Consider the following 19,428-nt stretch of genomic DNA (forward strand, 5'->3'; position numbering starts at 1 on the left):
CGGGCTGACTCCCCAACTCCTGGAGCTCCTGGTCACCGTTTTGAAGATCACGGGTTGTGGGCCAGTGCCGGCGCTTCTCAGTCGCCACAGAAACTTTTGAAATTCGCGCTGCACAAGCGGAACTTCCTCTTGGCTACGCGGCGAGTCTCCGCCCACTGTCTTCGGTTTGTGTCTGGCTTTCACTCCCCATCCCCCATTTACTAGCCCTTGGCCTGGGGCCTTGAGAGTCCTGCTTGATCGTTTTATCGCAGCGTTCTCGACACCTAATTCAAAGGATCTTTTCAGAGCCGTTTACACTCTCATCGACTTTTAGTGATTTCTGTGCCTTCAAGCATAGTTGACACCCGAGTTTGGTGAACCATTGTGCATTCAAGGAGGAAATGTATCAGCAGGCCCCTGGGCTCTGAAGCAGGCCGTGTCCCTGCTCCAAGTCCCTGCTCCTCGGCCTTTGGTGTTTTCTCTGGTAAGTGAGCTGGGGTCCTGTACACCACACTATTTCTTGTCATGGCTAAGGAAAGGTAGGGAAGTTAGGAGGAAACCCTGCTTCTCTACGATTCAACTATGGTCTTCCTCTTGGTTTCAATTTCCAGCTTTGGCTTTTTCCCCAGTCTGGATTCTACACTTCTAGAATCACGTTTATAACCACCCCCACCCAGTTCTGAGCCTTTTCTCCACCTGGTCCACCTTTAAATTTCTGAATTGTAATAACTAACGTCTTTTCTCTTTTTGCTCTGAACCCTGTGTGTGTGGCTCCTGCCACCTTCATTTATTTCCCAACACCAGCTCTGCTTTTGCTTTCCACTATCCGAGAACCAGCAGAACATTTATTCAATTATCTCTGTAAAAACAACCAGTACTTTTTGGTTTTCCTGGCTAGACACTGAGGCCACGGCACCCAGCCTCCCTAGATTTAAAGTGCTGTTTCTACTTTACCTGTTCAAGATATTTGCTTCTTGCACTCAGCATCCTCAGCATCAGAAGTTTGAAAATCACATAACACACTTTCCTTGTTTTCAGGGAATGCAGTCTCAGAAGGGGTCATCACCCTCTATTCCCACAGGTAGGTAATACTTTTATTCCAGGAAACAGAAGTGAGGGAAATTCGTGGAGCTTGCACGCCTGTGGCCTATGAGGCTTCATGTCCTCGCCTGACCAAGTGGCCTTTTTTGGCTGATTTGTGGACACATGAAAGATGAAAAGGAATACACCGAGAAAAGACACGTAGCCTAGTGCTGGGCAGAGAAGAAAATCTATGTAAAATAACTTCCTAAAGTGTTGAGAAATCAATACATGTCTATGGAAATGTTTTGAATTCTATCTACACATCTTTGAAAGAGCATAGCATCAGAAGACATTGGCTGGAATTTGACTTCTGCCAGGTAAATGAGCTTTGGTTCTCACACCCTCTGTTCCTTATAAAATGAAAATATTACCAAAATCAACTTTATTGACACTTATGCAAACAAAGCAATACTTATAAATATTTAGAGGTATTTGCTATTCATAGAGTTATTTGTAGACATTACAAGGTAAATTTTATCACTTCTCCTATACTTTACCTATAATGAAGGCTAGCTTTTTGAAGTACTATTATCAGAATTAACAATACTGCAGTGGGTGGAGGAAGTCCTCCACGAAAGCACACTTAAAATCAGACCATAGACACTAGCAAAAAGGAAATATAACTTGCTGCTGTTAAAATTAGAGCAATTGAAAAATTACACGAACCTGAAATATTTAGGAAGAATTTACATGCATCTACATTAATTTTGATATTTACACATTTCAATTTAAATAGTTATAATCTTAAATACCATCATTGACTACATTAATCAATGATTCTTATACTTCTGTAAATGCATTAATTTCCTATTGATGGTCTGATGAATTATCACGAATTTAATGGCTTAAAAAAAGACACCTTTAAAACATGATGGTTCTGTAGATCAGGAATCAAACACAGATGTCACTGAACTAAAATCAAGATGTCAGAGGCTGCATTCCTCTCCTGCGCCTCTAAAACAGAATCTGTTTCCTTGCTTTTTCCCGCTCCTAGAGGCTGTCCTCCTTCCTTAGCCCCTTCCCTGTTTTCAAAGCTGACAGTATCGGGCCAAATCCTTCCCATGCTGCCACCTCTGGTTCTGTATTCTCACTCTTCCACTGTTGAGGACCCCAGAAATTACATTGGGTTCCATTGGCTAATCTAGGCTCATTTCTCTATTTTAAAGTCAGGTGATTAGCAACCTTAATTTCATCCTCAATTTAACTGTCCTTTGTCTGGTAACCTCAGATACCCACAATTCCAGAGATTGAGAGGTAGACTTATTGTGGTGGCATTGTTCAGCCTCGCACAGTAGGTGACAGTATCTTTAGAATTTGATAGAAAGCTACCTAAAGTACTTTCTGTTCTGGGAGGGGAGGAACATAAAGACAGGATTTAAAACAATCAGGAAATTCATGAACACCCCTGAAGCCCATACAGACCTTTTTTAGGTATTCACTTCTGGGACTACAAAGTAAAACTTGACTGTTTAATTATTCTTATATAGTACAGCTAGCTAGCTTGTATTTTCAGTTTATTGTTTAACATTTTGCTTATTCCTCTTGTTCTTTCTGCTTTCTTTGAATGTTTATATATTCTTTGTATGCACTCTGGTGTGTGGTGTGCTCATGTTATGTGCTGTGTAGAGACTGGGGAGATTATTTTTCATGAAACAAAATTCACAAGAATATGTAGAATACTATTACCCTTTCCCTACGAGCACTGAAATCCTAAAAAGATCGAGTGTCCTTTTGTACAGTTTACCCCACATGGTATTCATTCATGGCAGTTTCATAACTTGAACTAGGTTTGGAATCAAGTATATATTGTCATTAATATAAGCTCCACCAAACACAAGGGTGTTTCTTTCCTGGACTGCCAGTATCAGGTCCAGAATGAATGTTGCCAACTCTACCCATTCTGACAGCAGTTTACTCGCCTGCAGGACTTTGGCGACCTTGATATCCAAGTGACCATTAGCAGCTAGGAACTCCCCACCATGGTCCCAAAGCTAAATGCAAATCTTGCTCAAACAAGACTGCAACTTTTAAGGCAAGGAACACAACATAAAACAATCACTTGAGTTAATAGAGGAGTTTACTTTGACTGTTTAGCATGCACAACTCTTATCCTGAAAATGTGGGTGGCTCTGAAAAGAGCCTTTGTGTTAAAAGCTGCCGTACAAGCACTCACTTGGAGCTGGTGTACTTGGTGACGGCCTTGGTGCCCTCGGACACGGCGTGCTTGGCCAGCTCCCCGGGCAGCAGCAGGCGCACGGCCGTCTGGATCTCCCGGGACGTGATGGTCGAGCGCTTGTTGTAATGCGCCAGGCGCGACGCCTCGCCCGCGATCCGCTCGAAGATGTCGTTGACGAACGAGTTCATGATGCCCATGGCCTTGGACGAGATGCCCGTGTCCGGGTGCACCTGCTTCAGCACCTTGTACACGTACACCGAGTAGCTCTCCTTGCGGCTGCGCTTGCGCTTCTTGCCGTCCTTCTTCTGCGCCTTGGTCACCGCCTTCTTGGAGCCCTTCTTCGGAGCGGGCGCGGACTTAGCTGGTTCGGGCATGGTAACAAAAAAAAACACGACTAAAGCCAAACAACTGATTCTAAAATGTCCGCCTATGTCTGGACCGTCTTCCTTTATACTCGCTCTATGCAAATAAGGTACTCAAGACCATCCGGATCTGATTTGATAATACGTTAGTGACGACATCATAGAAATTTTTTTTGCACCACCTCTCCTTTCTTATTGGTTGTCTATGTAAAGGAATGCTATTTGAACCAATCCCATATCTCGATTTACAATTCCATCCTGCACTATAACTGGCGTCATGTTGCTCCCTTCAGGACATTTCTTTTACTGCTTTTCTTTGTGCCTGTATTTCCAGTGTTAATACTCAGGATGTCTGGACGAGGAAAACAAGGCGGTAAGGCGCGCGCCAAGGCCAAGACGCGCTCGTCGCGGGCCGGCCTGCAGTTCCCCGTGGGCCGCGTGCACCGGCTGCTCCGCAAGGGCAACTACGCCGAGCGGGTCGGGGCCGGCGCGCCCGTGTACCTGGCGGCCGTGCTGGAGTACCTGACGGCCGAGATCCTGGAGCTGGCGGGCAACGCGGCGCGCGACAACAAGAAGACGCGCATCATCCCGCGCCACCTGCAGCTGGCCATCCGCAACGACGAGGAGCTCAACAAGCTGCTGGGCAAGGTCACCATCGCGCAGGGCGGCGTCCTGCCCAACATCCAGGCCGTGCTGCTGCCCAAGAAAACCGAGAGCCACCACAAGGCCAAGGGCAAGTAGAAGAGACCTTACTCTAGCGGCAGCTCCACAGTAGGTCCAGTCCAAACCAAAGGCTCTTTTCAGAGCCACCCACTTTTTCACTAAAAGGGCTCGCGTGTTGCTTAACTTAGGTTGATAACTGAAAATGACCTTTCCCGCTGTTGGTCGGTAGATGTCAGTGGTTTAACACCGGGAAACGCAAAACTTTAAAGTTACAACTAACAACAAAAGTTAACACAAACCCATTGAAAACAGATACAGAGATACATTGTCACAGATCATGGAGATTAGCACAGCTGGCCTTCAGAGTTAAAAGTGAAGCGTTTAGCAGTCCCATTTGGAAAATGACTTGTTTCAGTCACCTTTTTCTGGAAAGGGTTGAAAGATGTGTTCAAATCATATTGTGTACTTTGCTTATATTCTGTTAACACCTGGTTGCTAAGGTTTTATATGCTTTACACAAAGAGGTTGCTTTACTTGAAGCAATTGGTCACATTTTATGCCCTATAAAATCTTACAAGAAGTTTTGAAACTACATTTCTGGCGTCCTCTTTTACCGAAACAAGATAAACGTTTCTAAGCCTACAAAAGGAATGGCTGTTAAGGCCATTGGAATTGTCAGGAGGTAAGTTAGGACTGGGCTATGTCCATGACATGGTAGGAATCAGGAACATAATATTTCAACACGTTGAAATTGTTTTCTGAGTGCACCATGCATATACATAAATACATAATGATGGTGTACATTCAAGTAAATGTGTCAGAAACTAATGTATGAATAAAATACAGAACAAAGGAGGGAAAGCTGACCAATCACACACCAGGGCGGGCTTTTTAAATTTCACTGATAATGGCATTCAACAATAATCCGTGGGTTGTCTTTTCAAAAAACATTAAGTGTAGTACACTAAAAACAACATTAAATGAAACCTTGCTTTTATGGACTCAAAGTGGAATATAAGTGCGAAAGAAAGAAAATGTTTGATTTTAATCAGTGTTTAATGGAAATCTAATTTCTCCAAAGGTAAACAAAACCAAGTTAGGTCACAGCGTGGGACGCATGAACCAGGCTGATGTGCTGGAATGCATAAGGTCAGAAACCACCCCAGTTCTCTTCAGCAAGGTTACTTTCCAGTGTTACCTCATGGCTCGCACGAAGCAGACAAAGCAAGTCCACGGGCGGGAAGGCCCCGCGCAAGCAGCTGGCCACCAAGGCGGCCTGCAAGAGCGCTCCTGCCACCGGCGGCGTCAAGAAGCCGCACCGCTAATGGCCGGGCACGGTGGCGCTGCGCGAGATCCGGCGCTACCAGAAATCCACGGAGTTGTTCATCCACAAGCTGCTTTTCCAGTGGCTGGTGCGCGAGATCGCGCAGGACTTCGAGATGGACCTGCGCTTCCAGGGTTCGGCCGTGATGGCACTGCAGGAGGCGTGCGAGGCATACCTGGTGGGGCTGTTCGAGGACATCAACCTGTGCGCCATCCACGCCAAGCGCGTCACCATCTTGCCCGAGGACAGCCTGCTCACCCTCAACATCCGCGGGGAGCGTGCGTGAGCCGCCTTTATTTCCGAGAGGTAACCTATACCAAACCCAAAGGCTCTTTTCAGTGCCACCTACTCGTTCAGTTGAAAGAGCTGTGCGCCAAGGGCTGCAATTTAACCAAGGCCAGGAATTCAGTTTGTGAAAGCAAAGAAGTGCACACTCACTGTAAAATGTGTGTGCTCCCTGTGTCACAGACTGATCTGGTCACTAAGGCAGGACTGGGACTCAGGTAAAGCGAATACAATAATCCCTTGTTTGCTGGAACCCCTCAGGAACCATTGAGACAAGCCCTCCACTTTCTCCAACAAAGGAAGGGGGCCTGAACCGCCCTTGGTCAGTGTAGGATCTGGGTTCTGTCACTTTGGCTCACAGCACCTAAGGGAGTCCCCAACCTGGGGTCCATAAACACTGGAGGCCCTTCAGGAACGAAGGCAATAGGTCTGCACTTCAGGGAACATCCAAGTCCTGGCAGGAGCCACACAACCTGTCTTTCCCAGCAATTTATTCAACAACTGCAGGCTGCCTGGAGCAAGTCGTCTGTTATGGAACCCAAGAACTACTTTCAGAAACACCTGAAAGAGCTCAGTATAATATTTTTCCACCTTGAAGCAGACTTGCAAGTAATTAATAACACCACAATGTAATTCCCACGTGATTGTTGATTGACTAGGTTCCCAGTCCCCCTAGCAACACTTAATTCATCTTTGCCAAATAGTATCAGTGTAAGTGGAAGTCAGGGAACACAAAATGGAACAACAAAACGGGGTGGGGGGCGGTGGGGTGGTGGAAGAAGGAAAAAATAACTCCTGTACCTGAAAATTCTTAACAGCTGTATTTGTAATAGCCCTAAAGTGTCAATAGCTTAGCAGTTCCACTGACGCGTGGTCACACAAACTCCCATACATCCATACAAGTGAATCCTACTGGTGATAAAAAAGGAAGCTACTGATACATGTAAGGAGTCCGCTGGATCTCAAGGGCATGAATAGAGACAAGGCCAATCTCAAAGGTTACATGTTGTACTATTCCATGTATGTAGCATTCTCAAAATGAGGAAACCAGAGATGGATAACAGGTTAGTGATTGACCCAGGACGGGAGAGAAAGGTGGGTGCCTGTGAGCATGAAGGAGTAACACACGGAGTTCCTTGGTGATGATGGAACAGTTTTGTTCCAGCTCTGCGGTGGTGGTTCCAAGAATCTACTCACGGGAAATTGCACAGGACCCTCCTCACACACAGAAGCGTAAATGAGAGCATGTGAAAACTGGTGAGAACTGAATAAGTATAATTGTGTAGGATATCACCATTAGGGAAACTGGGTTCAAAGGACTCTATTTCCAATTTACAAGGTTCAAGGGGGGAAAAAAAGCTGTAACAATTCTTTAGCATTTGCTACTTTGTATCACTTAGGATTCTATTGGCTTGCTTAGTAAATCAATGGGACTTTTGTCATATTAACAGCAGTTGTTTTGCTTTTTTTTTTTTTTAACTTTTATTTATTTGTGTTTTTCCAGGACCCACAAGCTCCAAGTCAAATAGTTGTTTCAATCTAGTTGTGGAGGGCTCAGCTCACAGTAGCCCATGTGGGGATTAAACCAGCAATCTTGTTAAGAGCACCGAGCTCTAACCAACTGAGCTAACGGGCCACCTCTGTTTTACTTTCTTTTGGCTGTTCTAGCTGTGACACATCCATTTGGTTGGGATTTGGTTCATTTATATTGCCACCTGATTTTGGAGATATTGCTGCCCGTACCTTAAAAGGAAATTGAGTTTTAAAAGTTGCTATTTGCAATGTCAAATTTTTTGATTGGTACTTGGTTGCGTTAACCCATGGTGCTTAGGAGAGTAGTGTGCTTGGTACATCATAAATGCACAATGGTAAAGCCAACGCCCAAAATGGCATCACTCATTCTAAGAGCCCAACATAGCAAACCTAGATTTCATACCTGATCTAATTGCAGTTTCAAACTCTCCCAAAAAAATAATCTTAATCAACCCGTTCGGAATTTTCTGGGCAATCACCAGTAAGGTGATTCTGGTCAGTATATCATTCTAAGCCGTTTTTCTTAACTGTGAAACAAACATTTTAACTATACCTAATGCAAGAACTTTATGATGTGGAAGTCACAGAAGTACTTCATAAACTGTAAGGGACTACAGATATTATGTAGCCATTTTGACCACCCTTACTGAATGTCACATTCCCACATAGTTCCCTTATTCCTCATCACTCTTCACCAAAAACCTCTCATTCTGGGTAGTAAACACCTCACAGTTCTCTTATCTTTCCTACTCGATGCAATCTCTTATTTTCAAAGATTCTTTTGAGTAAACTATGTCTCATTCCCCCATCTACCAGATCTTCCTTCTCAACGAAGCCACTTTCATAAAAGGATGAAGAAATAATGTGATGCAGGTATAATTGGGGAAAAAATTGAATTATTGCTTAGAAGAGCTGGAGATAATGGCTACAGACCAAATTTTTTTTCTTTACGATCAAATAGTAAAATTTATGAAATGATTATCCAATGCAGGGTGCTGTAAACAAAGAATAAGGTTAGAGGCATTCCACCCATAGTATTCAGTGCTCCCTGGACATGTCCTGTGGGCTCTATGGATAGTCTGGGGAGACCTGAAAACACCTTTCAAAACAATGTTTTTAAATACTCAAAGCATACAGGATAAGAAAGTTAGCAACATTAAAATATATCAAAGTGTAAGATGTATAATAATGTGTTTCATATGTAACATATCAAGTAACAAGGATCAGCAGGTGGAATAATTAATATCAGTTTCAAGGACTCAGAATGAGTGTAAAATTTGAAGATAATCCCAGTAACTGCAAAGTGATAGAAAAACTGATTGGCCTTGTTGAAAGTCACAGGTGCTGCAAGATCCATGTGATTAGGCGCATAATTGAAAGAAATGCTAAGTTGTAGTTAGTTTGTAGGGGGAAAAATTTCCCCCCATCCAGGTTTACATCCCACAATGGTCTCTAGAACTCAAGTTTTTGTAAAGTAAAATTAAGTAGGCTTCCCTGAAATAACACCTTAGTCTGGGACTCCGTGGAGTCAGACATCTGGGGGAACCCATCCTCCTAGAGTCCACTTTTTTGCCCCGGTCACCCCAACTCCAGGAGCTGTCTAACCAACTACGCTGCCTTCCCAAACGTTTTCTGTTTTATTCCACCCTCGCTGTCTTGTCTGTTCAACAGATATTGGACAGCCAGCCATGTTTCCCTGGGTCTCTCAACAACCCAGCCAAAGAAAACCAATTACAAACAGACGGAAGGGAGCTTTATACCTTCAGTTTCCCTTAGCCTCCAGGTGGCAGCATGACCTCAGAATAATAGCGTGAATAATCCCCCCCCAAGAGAAATCCATTCATCTCAAGAAAAAAAAACTCCAAGCTTCTCAACTACGTGACAGTATGTACAAGATTTAATAACTCAACCTCTAATTGGTACTTTCTCAGGACTCATGCACGTGCATCCAGCGGGACGTTCTGATTAGCTCAGTAATCTGCAAACCAATAAAAAGGGAAATTTAGGAAACGAGACGGTAATAACCCTTTCCTCACATTGGTTAAAGAGAATTGCACCTTTCCCTTGTAGTATGTCTGGACGCGGGAAACAAGGAGGCAAGGCGCACGCCAAAGCCAAGACGCGCTCGTCGCCGGCCAGGCTCCAGTTTCCCGTGAGCCGCGTGCACCGGCTGTTCCGCGACAAGATGCGCATCATCCCGCGCCATCTGCAGGGGGCCATCAGCAACGACGAGCTACACAAGCTGCTGAGCAAGGTCACCATCGCGCAGGGTGGCGTCCCGCCCAACATCCAGGCCGCATTGCTGCCCAAGAAGACCGAGAGCCACCACAAGGCCAAGGGCAAGTGAAGATTTTAAACCACTACCCCTGCTCCCGGATGCCGAAATCTTTTAAGAGCCACCCATGTTTTCCTAGGACTGGTACCAAAGCCACCTAGGATTTCTGAAAACCCACATCGTGCACGCCCCTATGCGTCCCACCGCACCCCACAAGGCGCTGCAAACACACCAGTCCCAAAAAGCTCAGCTCTTTCCTGAAAGTAGTGGGTGGCTCTGAAAAGAGCCTTTGAGATTTCAAAGCAGGACATGCCACTGCGACCTTACTTTACTTCTTCTTAGGCGCCGACTTTTTCCCTTTTGCAGCCTTCGGTTTGGCTGCCTTGGGCTTCGGGGCTTTGGCCTTGGCCGGGCTCTTAGCCGCCTTCTTGGGCTTGGCGGCCTTGGCTTTCTTCGGGCTCTTAGCCACTTTCTTGGCTCCCGCAGCTGCCGCCGGCTTCTTCGCCTTCTTTGGGGTCTTCTTGGCGCTCTTCTTGGGGGTGGCCGAGCCCGCGGCCTTCTTGGGCTTCTTGGCAGCCCCAGCAGCCTTCCTGGGCTTGGCGGCGCCCGCCCTCTTGGGTTTGGGCTTGGCCTCCCCAGAGGCCGCCTTCTTGTTGAGCTTGAAGGAGCCCGAGGCGCCGGTGCCCTTGGTCTGCACCAGGGTGCCCTTGCTCACCAGGGTCTTGAGACCCAGCTTGATGCGGCTGTTGTTCTTGTCCACGTCGTAGCCGGCGGCCGCCAGCGCCTTCTTGAGCGCGGCCAGCGACACGCCGCTGCGCTCCTTGGAGGCGCCCACGGCCTTGGTGATGAGCTCGGACACCGGGGGGCCCGACGCCTTGCGCTTGGCGGCAGCGGCACCGGTTCTCTTCGCCTTCTTCTTAACAGGTGTTTTCTCCGCAGGTGCAGGAGTAGCAGGAGCAACTGGAGCAGTCTCCGACATTTTTCTGTTTTGCCAGGAAAGACAAAAAGAGACTCGAACTGTCAGAGCGGCGTGGCGCGGCGCGGGCGGCGGGGGTTTATATAGCGAGTAGCTGAGTGGTGATTGGCTGCGGGCTCCGTGCGCCGCGCGGCCCAAAAGGCTCCTGCGCTCTGCCTGGTGGCTGTGTTTCTTGCCTTTTAAAAAAGAAGAAAAACATAAGAAATCTGGGCACGAAATAATTAGGGCTTTGGGGAAAACGGATCCGTGAGTCTTCAGGCTCCAGGCCTGCCTTCTTTGCTTTACCTGCTTTCAAAGCCGGCACCCTGAAACTTCCCTGACTCCCCCAAGTCTCTCTAAAACTTCAGACAAACTGAGACAACTTTCAGATTTTTCTTAAAAATACCATTTCTCTCTGTTTCCTTTGCAAATCTTTCCTCCAGGTAATAATTCTGCACAGTCTTTTCTTTGCAACTCGGTGTAAACAAACTCAGTTTTATTTAAATATACAAGGAAAATCGGTTTTTTTCGCCAGCGCAATAGCACACATCTCCTGCAGGTTGTTTGCACTGAGCACCGCGGCTTGGCATGGGGGAGACAACTCTGCACACACGACGGGCAGCTATTTTAGAGAAGGTTGATTATTTTTTCAGAGTATTTGACTGACCACTGTGGAATCTGAGTTTGATCTCAGTGTTTCCGTGATTTGAACATTTTGGGAAGGATGGTGAGCGAGGCTGATTCATCCGTTTTCTAGATAATCAGTTCTAACCAGTCACCAGTCTCTTTTAAAGTAGCAAAATCGATTTTTCAGATGTACAATGGGCATTGGAGACAAACTAACCTATCTAAAGAAGAAAAAGCGAATCATGAAGGAAGAGAAAAGGGCAGCTCTGCATCGACTTCCCAGCTGTGAGGTGAAGAACCCCACAAGACCAAATGTTTGTAATCGGCTCGCCTCACAGTTGTAAATTATTTAATGACAGACACCTTACCCATGTTTTTTTCCCTCCAATGTTTAGCATAGAATTTTGAGCGTATTCCCTATATTTCAAAATGACAAAGTACAAGTTTGAGTTGACTTTATTTTTAATATTGTAAGTAGGGACACAGAGGATTAGAATGAATTCTCATGTGAATCGCTTTCTGGATTTTCCTATTTTTCTGTGGGGTCTTTCTAACAAAATATGAACTAGGTTGTCACAACCTAAATTAATTGGCCAAATATGTCCACCTGTGGGGTTCAAAAATTTCACAGCAAGCATGACTGACCTTTCTACTCCATCTCTTTTAGTCTGCAACACGACAGAGCTCATGGAATTCAGTAAATACTGAATAATTAAGCACAAAATTATCCAAATAATCAGAAACTGAAATTACACCTCATTGTTCAATGAACAAGAAAAGCATTTGGGTGTTTTGTTTCCTCTAATAAATACCCCTATTTCCATAAATCTAGTTATTCTGGCCTAGATTCCATGATGATTTGAGAATTTTCTCATGAGTCCAAGATAAAATAATCATCTTTAAAGATATCCTCTCTATATATTTAACTATTTCCATTTTGAAAAATCACTTGGCTTTTTTTTTTTTTTTTTTTTAGTCTTTTCTTGGTAAGCACTGACTGAAACCAAGACTCTGGTACTTGAGACTATGTTATATACCAAACACAAACGCTGTATGAAAAGGTAGGCAGGTAGGACTCGGTCCATAGCACTTTCCTCCTTGGCAGGCATTTTATAGGCATCCACAGACTGTGGTCTTGGTTGTACATTGTGAATAGCGATGACCACAAACATTATATAGACATTTTCCGTTTTGGTCCAGAGCCTAATATTCTCTAGAACTAAAGATAGTGATTAAAATTCAGATGCTTAAAATTTTACTATTTTGGCCATTATTGTAGTCATAACATCAGTTGTTGCATAATTGCTGGAATTATTCCCTAAGTGACATATAGTTGATTTAAGACCGATGAAAAGTTCTTTCTATGGCCTATGTCACCACTGCATTCTTGTGCAAGGCTTACTGGTTCCCATGGCTATTTAGGTCCTAAATAAGTGAGAAGACATTGGGATTAAGGGCCATTTCCTTAATAATCTGTAGATAATCACTGTCCCTCTCAAAAACTGAGATAACTGCTTTCACCTGAAAAGTTCTTCCCTGGATGTTTCTAGAAGGATGGGGCGGTGTTGCATGTAGTTACTGCTGGTGCTTCAGGCCCAGGCACCTTATACGCGCTGTGCTGTAGTGAGAAGGTTCTGCAAGACCGGATCACTCCATAGGACGGTGCACTTGAAAAACTTCACCTATTCCTCTGGTAGCTCACAAAAAGTTGTGTTTATTGTGCATCCTAAATCTGTATATATCTTAAAACAGTGGGTTTTCCACTATACTAAGACTTGAACCATTTATTTATATAGATGCAAAAAGTAATTGAGGAAACCACAGGTAGATAAGTGATGGTTGTCCCACTCATGACCTCTTGTTCTCTCACCTGTGGTATGAAACCCTCTCAGCATCGTGAAGGACTGGGACCTACAGGCAGTGGTCACCGGGTCTATGCACAGGGGCGGCACTAAGTGTGCCAAGACTCAGTGAATTTCAAAGGTTTAAGGGGGAGGGTGGCCATGTTGAAAAAATACCAAAAGGGGCAAAGAAAATGTAAGCTCTATAAAGCAAAAAGGCACTGAGTTAGAACCAAATGTGTTCACAAGGATCATGAGAAATTACATTCTAATTTCCTATCAGAGTCTCACCTGAGGACATGCTCCCACTTGAAACTCCACTCCAAGCACAACTATATCTTGTGACTGTTATTTCCTAGACGGGGCAATGCTATAATATCTCAAACTTCCAAGTCCCTTTTACATGTCCCTCTTTCTATCTGTACTATCTAGTATGCCCGGAAGTTGGCTCATTTCTAGTATTCTTCAAAAAGACCCCAATCTTCACCTTCCTTTGCAATTCCCACCACATGCTTTTCCCAGTCTGCACTGGAAGTTCTTCACGAGAAATTCCCTATCACAACACAGCACAACAGAACTTATTGCCATAAAGGAAATGGTCTGTATCTGTACTGTAAATGGGTGGCCAATACCAACATGTGTTTACTGAGCGTTTAATGAACCTGGAGTAACTGAAGAAATGAATTTTTTATTTAAGTTTAAATACACACATGTGGAAGAGCACAGCTTTAAAGTAACTCTTTGCAATTTTGTGTGTGAACTTGACGTGCTCAGAGATGTTCAAATGCCACATCAATTCAGTAGGTTTGGGGTCTTCAGATTTACAGCAGATTCTGTAAGTCAGACAAGCTCCCCAGTGATGGCCACACTGATGGCGCACAGCGGCCCGGCACACCACCGCCCTTCACCACCCAGCAGAAACTGGGAGCATGGTGGGCTGGTGGCTGGCCCCTCCCCGTCAGGTTACTTTCTCATCACTCTACTTGACTTTGAGTTCGTTAAAAGAACTTCTGTGATTGTGTGAGTGCCTCTGGTATTTACAAATCATTCTTGGCATATAGACCTTAAATTCTTGGATGGATGGATGGATGATGGATGGATGGATGGATCAATCAGTCAATGACTCTTGTTTGGTCACATTCTCAAAAAGGACAGCATGGGAGATCACTGTGTCTAAGTCTCATTAAATCTGTGTCTGAGGCTCTGACTGCAGGAAATGAAACGGTAAGCAGTCGCAGAGAACGAGTTTTTCATCACCTCTGTAGTTCACAGAAGGCGCTCCCTGGGATTGTGTGCAGTGTGAGTAAATGCTGGTGTTGTCAGACATGTGAACCTGTATCATCTGTGAGCAGAATATCACTTCAGTCACTCTTTTTACTCGGACAGTATTTCCCAGGATTTAGAATTTTTGTTAATTTTGTAAATTTGCAGACACTTCCTCATCACACTGGCATAGATGATCGGTAGGTGGCGAGGTCATCAGACTCCAGAAACAGGACTCGGTTCTAAGCCCAACACCACCACGCACCAGAATCAGAGCAGCTCTCCAAGCCCGGGATTCTCCCTTTTTACAACGCAAACAGCACCTTACAAATGTGGAACCAACAAGTGGAACGTCCATTAACATTCACTCCCCTTCCTAGAGTCCCCCTTAGGGGACTGAACACGACGTGTATTATTATGTTCAGCGAACAGGCATGTACCACAGTCGGCCAATCCAGTAACTGCTGCTAGAGTGGTAATAAGTAATATTTTTAGAAGAATCGTCATAGTTAAAAATCAATTTTACTCTGGTGTCTCTCCCTTTTGTAGACCAGTGTAGTCTTACTGCCTCCTCTTTATAAATGATAGCAGCGGTCAGGAGACCGATCATTTCCGACTACCCACAGGCACAAAACTAGAGGTCACTGGAGCCAGCGACTCAGGACCCCGACGAGAAAACAGGAAAGAGTCGGAAGCCTAGCTCCTTTCCCCGCCCCCTGCCCTTTCAGTTTCCTGAAACGCACGGAAAAGTGATATATAAGGAGCTGCAGCGAGCGCTTCGCACAGCAGGGTGAGTGTCGGTCGCTCTTCGGCATGTCTGGTCGTGGTAAAGGCGGTAAGGGGCTCGGGAAGGGCGGCGCCAAGCGCCACCGCAAGGTCCTGCGCGACAACATCCAGGGCATCACCAAGCCCGCCATCCGGCGCCTGGCCCGGCGCGGCGGCGTCAAGCGCATCTCCGGGCTCATCTACGAGGAGACCCGCGGGGTGCTCAAGGTGTTCCTGGAGAACGTGATCCGGGACGCCGTCACCTACACGGAGCACGCCAAGCGCAAGACGGTCACGGCCATGGACGTGGTCTACGCGCTCAAGCGCCAGGGCCGCACCCTCTACGGCTTCGGGGGCTGAGCGCCCCCGCCGCGCACTCCCGTGGCCCCTCCGTTCCCAAAGGCCCTTGTCAGGGCCGCCCACCTGCTCGCACAAGGGCTGTAGCTAACAACAGGGCCCGAAGGTGACACGATACTTGGAGGCGGTTGTCGTTCCAATTCTGACCTTGAACAAAAAGTTCCTTTGCCTAGCCTGGCGGTGCTGTTTTTTGTTCGGTTGGTGGGGTGTTTTTGGCCATTTTTCCACTCGGCGGCTATCGCCTAACATGGCGCCTGAAATGAGCTCAAAGAACAAAGGGCGGGGGAGGGGAGCTCGCGCCGTTGTGAGCTCGTCTTGTAACCACCCGGAGTGAATTGCCTTAAATGGCAGCAGTTCCCTAACCTAAATGTTACTAAGTAAGTCGTTTCCTTGTATCCCAGGAGCGTTCAAGTTCACTTTACCAGGAGGCTCCGCTGACCCAGCACCTGCGTCCTCCAGAGGGCGCGCTGGCCTTTAACCTCCCTCCGGCGGGAAACACAGTGGATACAGTTAGGGTAGGAAACCACGTCAGCAGTGGGAGAGACGTTTTAAACTTGTACCCACTGCATCCCTGAGGACTGGAACTCTACTGTGGCTTAGGTCATCCATCATCTTACAGCTTTCTTTCCAAAGTTTGATAATTAAACTAATTTCGGTGTTCTGTCAACCTAAGGCCTTCCCACCTGTGACCCTGACTGCATCCTTACATCTCCATTCCCCCTCCACGCAAAAGAAGTAGCCTTAGGCTATCCCATGCTCACCCTCCCACCTGTGTCCGAAATCTTTTCCCTACCTGAGGACTTGCATTTGTGTCACTTAAATGCAGAGTGAAAACGCCCTAGTTTCCCAGGGGCAGCTTCAGTCTACCTGATATGTTTTAGGTTAGTTAATGAAGCCTTCTTCCACTATCAATAACTTACTTGGTTGAATAATAAATGAGTTGGTCATCCTACTCTAACCATAATGATATTCCATCTTAAAGTTTTAATATTCTCTCTTGGCTCCTTCCGTATATATATTTTGGTGTCTCAATCCATACCCCTATCAATTATTACACCCTTCCCTTTGTACCAAATCTCCAAGGTTTGAATTATCTGGAGTTACAGTTCATGACATGACTTTGGCACCACTGACTCACTCACAAATACCCTTGCCATTGGTTACCACTGACCTACGAATTGCCAAATCCAAACTCACATTAAGAATTAAATCTGCTACTTCTGACCCGTTTGTTACTTGTGTCAGCTGAAAGAAAAGATGTCAGAGCCCCCAAAGTATGCCACTTTGGCATAAGGATTATTTTGAGTGAAAGGCAGTTGAAATAGAGCAGATAGAAAAACGGGGCTCTGACATCTTTCCTTTCTGAAAGGAGATAATTATCCCATGGGAAATGTACCCTCCCCGTACCAGGAAGAAAAGAACATTCTTACCACCAGAGATTGGGGTGGGGTGGGGGAGGGGAAGACTTTGAGGCTGAGAGAAATCTGTACTAACAGACCTTACTAAAATAACCCTTGTCTTCCCTTCAGTCTCCCCATATATTTTAGTTACTGTTTCACAATTACTACTCTATCCAACCTAATATGTAAGCTCTTAGGCCTAACAGGTTTGGGTCTTCACTTCCCCGGGTACACTCCCCTGTACCTGTAATAATATTAAGTAAAATGTGTGATTTTCTCCTGTTAATCTGTCCTATGTCAATTTCGTTGTCAGGCCCAACTGGAGACTCAAATCGGGTAAAGTTTGGCCTCAGCCTGTTTGTCCTATCAGTGTCAGTGACCAGATTCCTGACAGGTCTCCATAGGCATTGTTCCAACCCTACAACCAATGGAAATTGCTGCAGAGACCTGAGTGACTTGCAAATGTCCTTTCCTTATGAGGATGCCCCATCTCATAAAATTTATATGAAATACATTTGCATGCTTTTCTCCTGTTAATCTGTCTTGTTGGGGCAGAAAAACAATCCCTTCCTGACTTCTGGGTTCCTTGGCTGGTCTAATAAATCAAGTGCACATAAAACAGATTAACAGGAGAAAATTTTGATTGTGTAACATACAAGAGCACCGTTAGTATATGAGACCCAAAGGCAGTCAGGCAATAGCTGTTTATATACCATCCTGAGCTGAGAAAGGGGTAGGGCCTGGGGCCTACGGCTTGGGGGGTTATTCACAGGAAGATGAGAAGGACAGACTTTGCTGGTCAGAGGTTTGCCTCACCTAGAGGTGGGTCATTCAGATAAAAGTTACCTCTGGTTATAACGCTTTTTCTGGGACAGACGCCCTGCCCCAAACTTTTTTAGGCAGTTAGGGGAGAAGTGCAAGTTTTTTCTGGTCTGCCAGGTCCTGATTGTCTTCAGCTCTAATTAAGTCACAAGCCGAAGTGGCACATTTTGCGGTACCTGTGCTGCGCCCCTTCAGTCATATGTCAATTCAGTTCTCAGGCCCAGCAAGGGAAGTTAAAGGTCAAGTTAAAATTTTGACACCCCTACAAACGCCACCTGGCATCTAGTTAACATCCCACAACAGGCTAGTATGGAGAGCGCTGTTTACTGTGAGCCAGGTCTATGCACAGAAGCAACACTGCTCCCTGGGTCGCCACTCCTGGCTGCCTCCACTCCTCAGCTCCACTTGTGTGGCCACCCAAGTTACTTATACAGCCGGGGAGCTCACTCAGCATCTACCCTTTCTACAATTGTTTTAACACTGATGTGTCTTCGGGTTGCTTTGAGGATTAAATTAGCCAGGTGTATACACAGCTAAAGCTTAGAACTGTCCTACTCATTAAGCCATCACCTAAGTGATAACATCCTAGGCATCACACGTGGTCTCCAAAGGCCAATACCATACGAGTCAGGTTACCTTTAAGACTGTCACATGTAGGACGCACTTGTTAGGATTGGTAGCTTTAATTAACTTTCATGGACCGAAAGGCAAGTGTGAGCTCCTTTATAGAAAAAGTGGGGAGCCCTGAAAAGGGCCATTGGTGGGGAAAAGGATTGGTTGGTGATTAGTAGTGACTCAGCCCCCGAAGCCGTAGAGGGTGCGACCCTGGCGCTTGAGAGCGTAGACCACGTCCATGGCCGTGACCGTCTTGCGCTTGGCGTGCTCCGTGTAGGTGACGGCGTCCCGGATCACATTCTCCAGGAACACCTTGAGCACCCCGCGGGTCTCCTCATAGATGAGCCCGGAGATGCGCTTGACGCCGCCGCGCCGGGCCAGGCGCCGGATGGCGGGCTTGGTGATGCCCTGGATGTTGTCGCGCAGGACCTTGCGATGGCGCTTGGCGCCGCCCTTCCCGAGACCCTTGCCGCCTTTGCCGCGACCAGACATGATGAAGAACCAGACTCCGGAACGTCTGCCAGACACTGGCCGCTGCAGCCTCTTAAATAACAAGTGGGAGGACCTCGTTTGAAACCGAAAGACAGGAGAAGGCGGGGAAACCGCCCTGAGTACACGCCCCTAGTAAACGCGGGGATCGAAGATTTGCTGGTGATAAGAAAATAAGAGATTCTAATCAGGGTGCCAAACACGGACAGGAATTGCCTTTCTGTGTGTGTGTGTGAAGATCTGTCCATCCCACGCGTATTCTTGGATCTTTTCCACACTGGAATTGAGTAGGATTTGACAAGGCCCAAATCCCAAGAAACAGGAATGGGCAGCTTCTTTTTTTTTTGCCCCTGCTCTCTGGCCTCCTCATTCCTTCTCTCTCTCCCTCTCCCTCACCTCCGCTAGGCCCATTCTCTTTCCTGAGAATGTATCACTAATAAACCCTACTTGCATATTAAAAAAGGAATTGGCAAAAATATTTCCAAGCAACCCAACCAGGCTTGGGGTTTAGAATCTCTGAACTGCTGCTCTCAAGCTGTTAATGGTGGCGTGTCTGTTAATCTGTTAGTGGCCTTGTCCCTAAAAAGGACAAACTCTTGTTGATAACTGAGTTG

The 19,428-nt window shown here is 46.0% G+C and overlaps 6 protein-coding genes and 1 pseudogene across 6 annotated transcripts; 4 read left to right on the plus strand and 3 right to left on the minus strand.

Annotated features, from left to right (window-relative positions):
* The first annotated feature begins 189 nt into the window (after positions 1–189).
* LOC117015318 (histone H2A type 1) lies at positions 190–4,610 on the plus strand. Its single transcript, XM_033093923.1, has 4 exons — positions 190–463; positions 1,018–1,379; positions 2,988–3,094; positions 3,935–4,610. Exon 4 carries the CDS (start codon positions 3,949–3,951, stop codon positions 4,339–4,341), a length of 393 nt encoding a protein of 130 aa, XP_032949814.1. The 5' UTR covers positions 190–463; positions 1,018–1,379; positions 2,988–3,094; positions 3,935–3,948; the 3' UTR covers positions 4,342–4,610.
* LOC117015332 (histone H2B type 1-C/E/F/G/I) lies at positions 3,144–3,645 on the minus strand. Its single transcript, XM_033093936.1, has one exon. It carries the CDS (start codon positions 3,610–3,612, stop codon positions 3,232–3,234), a length of 381 nt encoding a protein of 126 aa, XP_032949827.1. The 5' UTR covers positions 3,613–3,645; the 3' UTR covers positions 3,144–3,231.
* On the plus strand, positions 4,466–9,150 carry LOC117014575 (histone H3.1-like; annotated as a pseudogene).
* A 130-nt stretch (positions 9,151–9,280) lies between these two features.
* On the minus strand, positions 9,281–10,700 carry LOC117015309 (histone H1.3). Its single transcript, XM_033093911.1, has 2 exons — positions 10,008–10,700; positions 9,281–9,383 (listed from the first exon to the last, which is right to left on the minus strand). The coding sequence occupies exon 1, from the start codon at positions 10,657–10,659 to the stop codon at positions 10,009–10,011; it is 651 nt and encodes a 216-aa protein (XP_032949802.1). The 5' UTR covers positions 10,660–10,700; the 3' UTR covers positions 9,281–9,383; position 10,008.
* On the plus strand, positions 9,395–9,983 carry LOC117015348 (histone H2A type 1-like). Its single transcript, XM_033093956.1, has one exon. The coding sequence runs from the start codon at positions 9,477–9,479 to the stop codon at positions 9,750–9,752; it is 276 nt and encodes a 91-aa protein (XP_032949847.1). The 5' UTR covers positions 9,395–9,476; the 3' UTR covers positions 9,753–9,983.
* A 4,429-nt stretch (positions 10,701–15,129) lies between the features above and the next one.
* LOC117015343 (histone H4) lies at positions 15,130–15,646 on the plus strand. Its single transcript, XM_033093952.1, has one exon. The coding sequence runs from the start codon at positions 15,180–15,182 to the stop codon at positions 15,489–15,491; it is 312 nt and encodes a 103-aa protein (XP_032949843.1). The 5' UTR covers positions 15,130–15,179; the 3' UTR covers positions 15,492–15,646.
* A 2,831-nt stretch (positions 15,647–18,477) lies between these two features.
* LOC117015347 (histone H4) lies at positions 18,478–18,822 on the minus strand. Its single transcript, XM_033093955.1, has one exon. The coding sequence runs from the start codon at positions 18,815–18,817 to the stop codon at positions 18,506–18,508; it is 312 nt and encodes a 103-aa protein (XP_032949846.1). The 5' UTR covers positions 18,818–18,822; the 3' UTR covers positions 18,478–18,505.
* Between the last annotated feature and the right edge of the window lie 606 nt (positions 18,823–19,428).

Source organism: Rhinolophus ferrumequinum, chromosome 22 (genome assembly GCF_004115265.2).
Source record: "Rhinolophus ferrumequinum isolate MPI-CBG mRhiFer1 chromosome 22, mRhiFer1_v1.p, whole genome shotgun sequence".
Taxonomy (NCBI): domain Eukaryota; kingdom Metazoa; phylum Chordata; class Mammalia; order Chiroptera; family Rhinolophidae; genus Rhinolophus; species Rhinolophus ferrumequinum.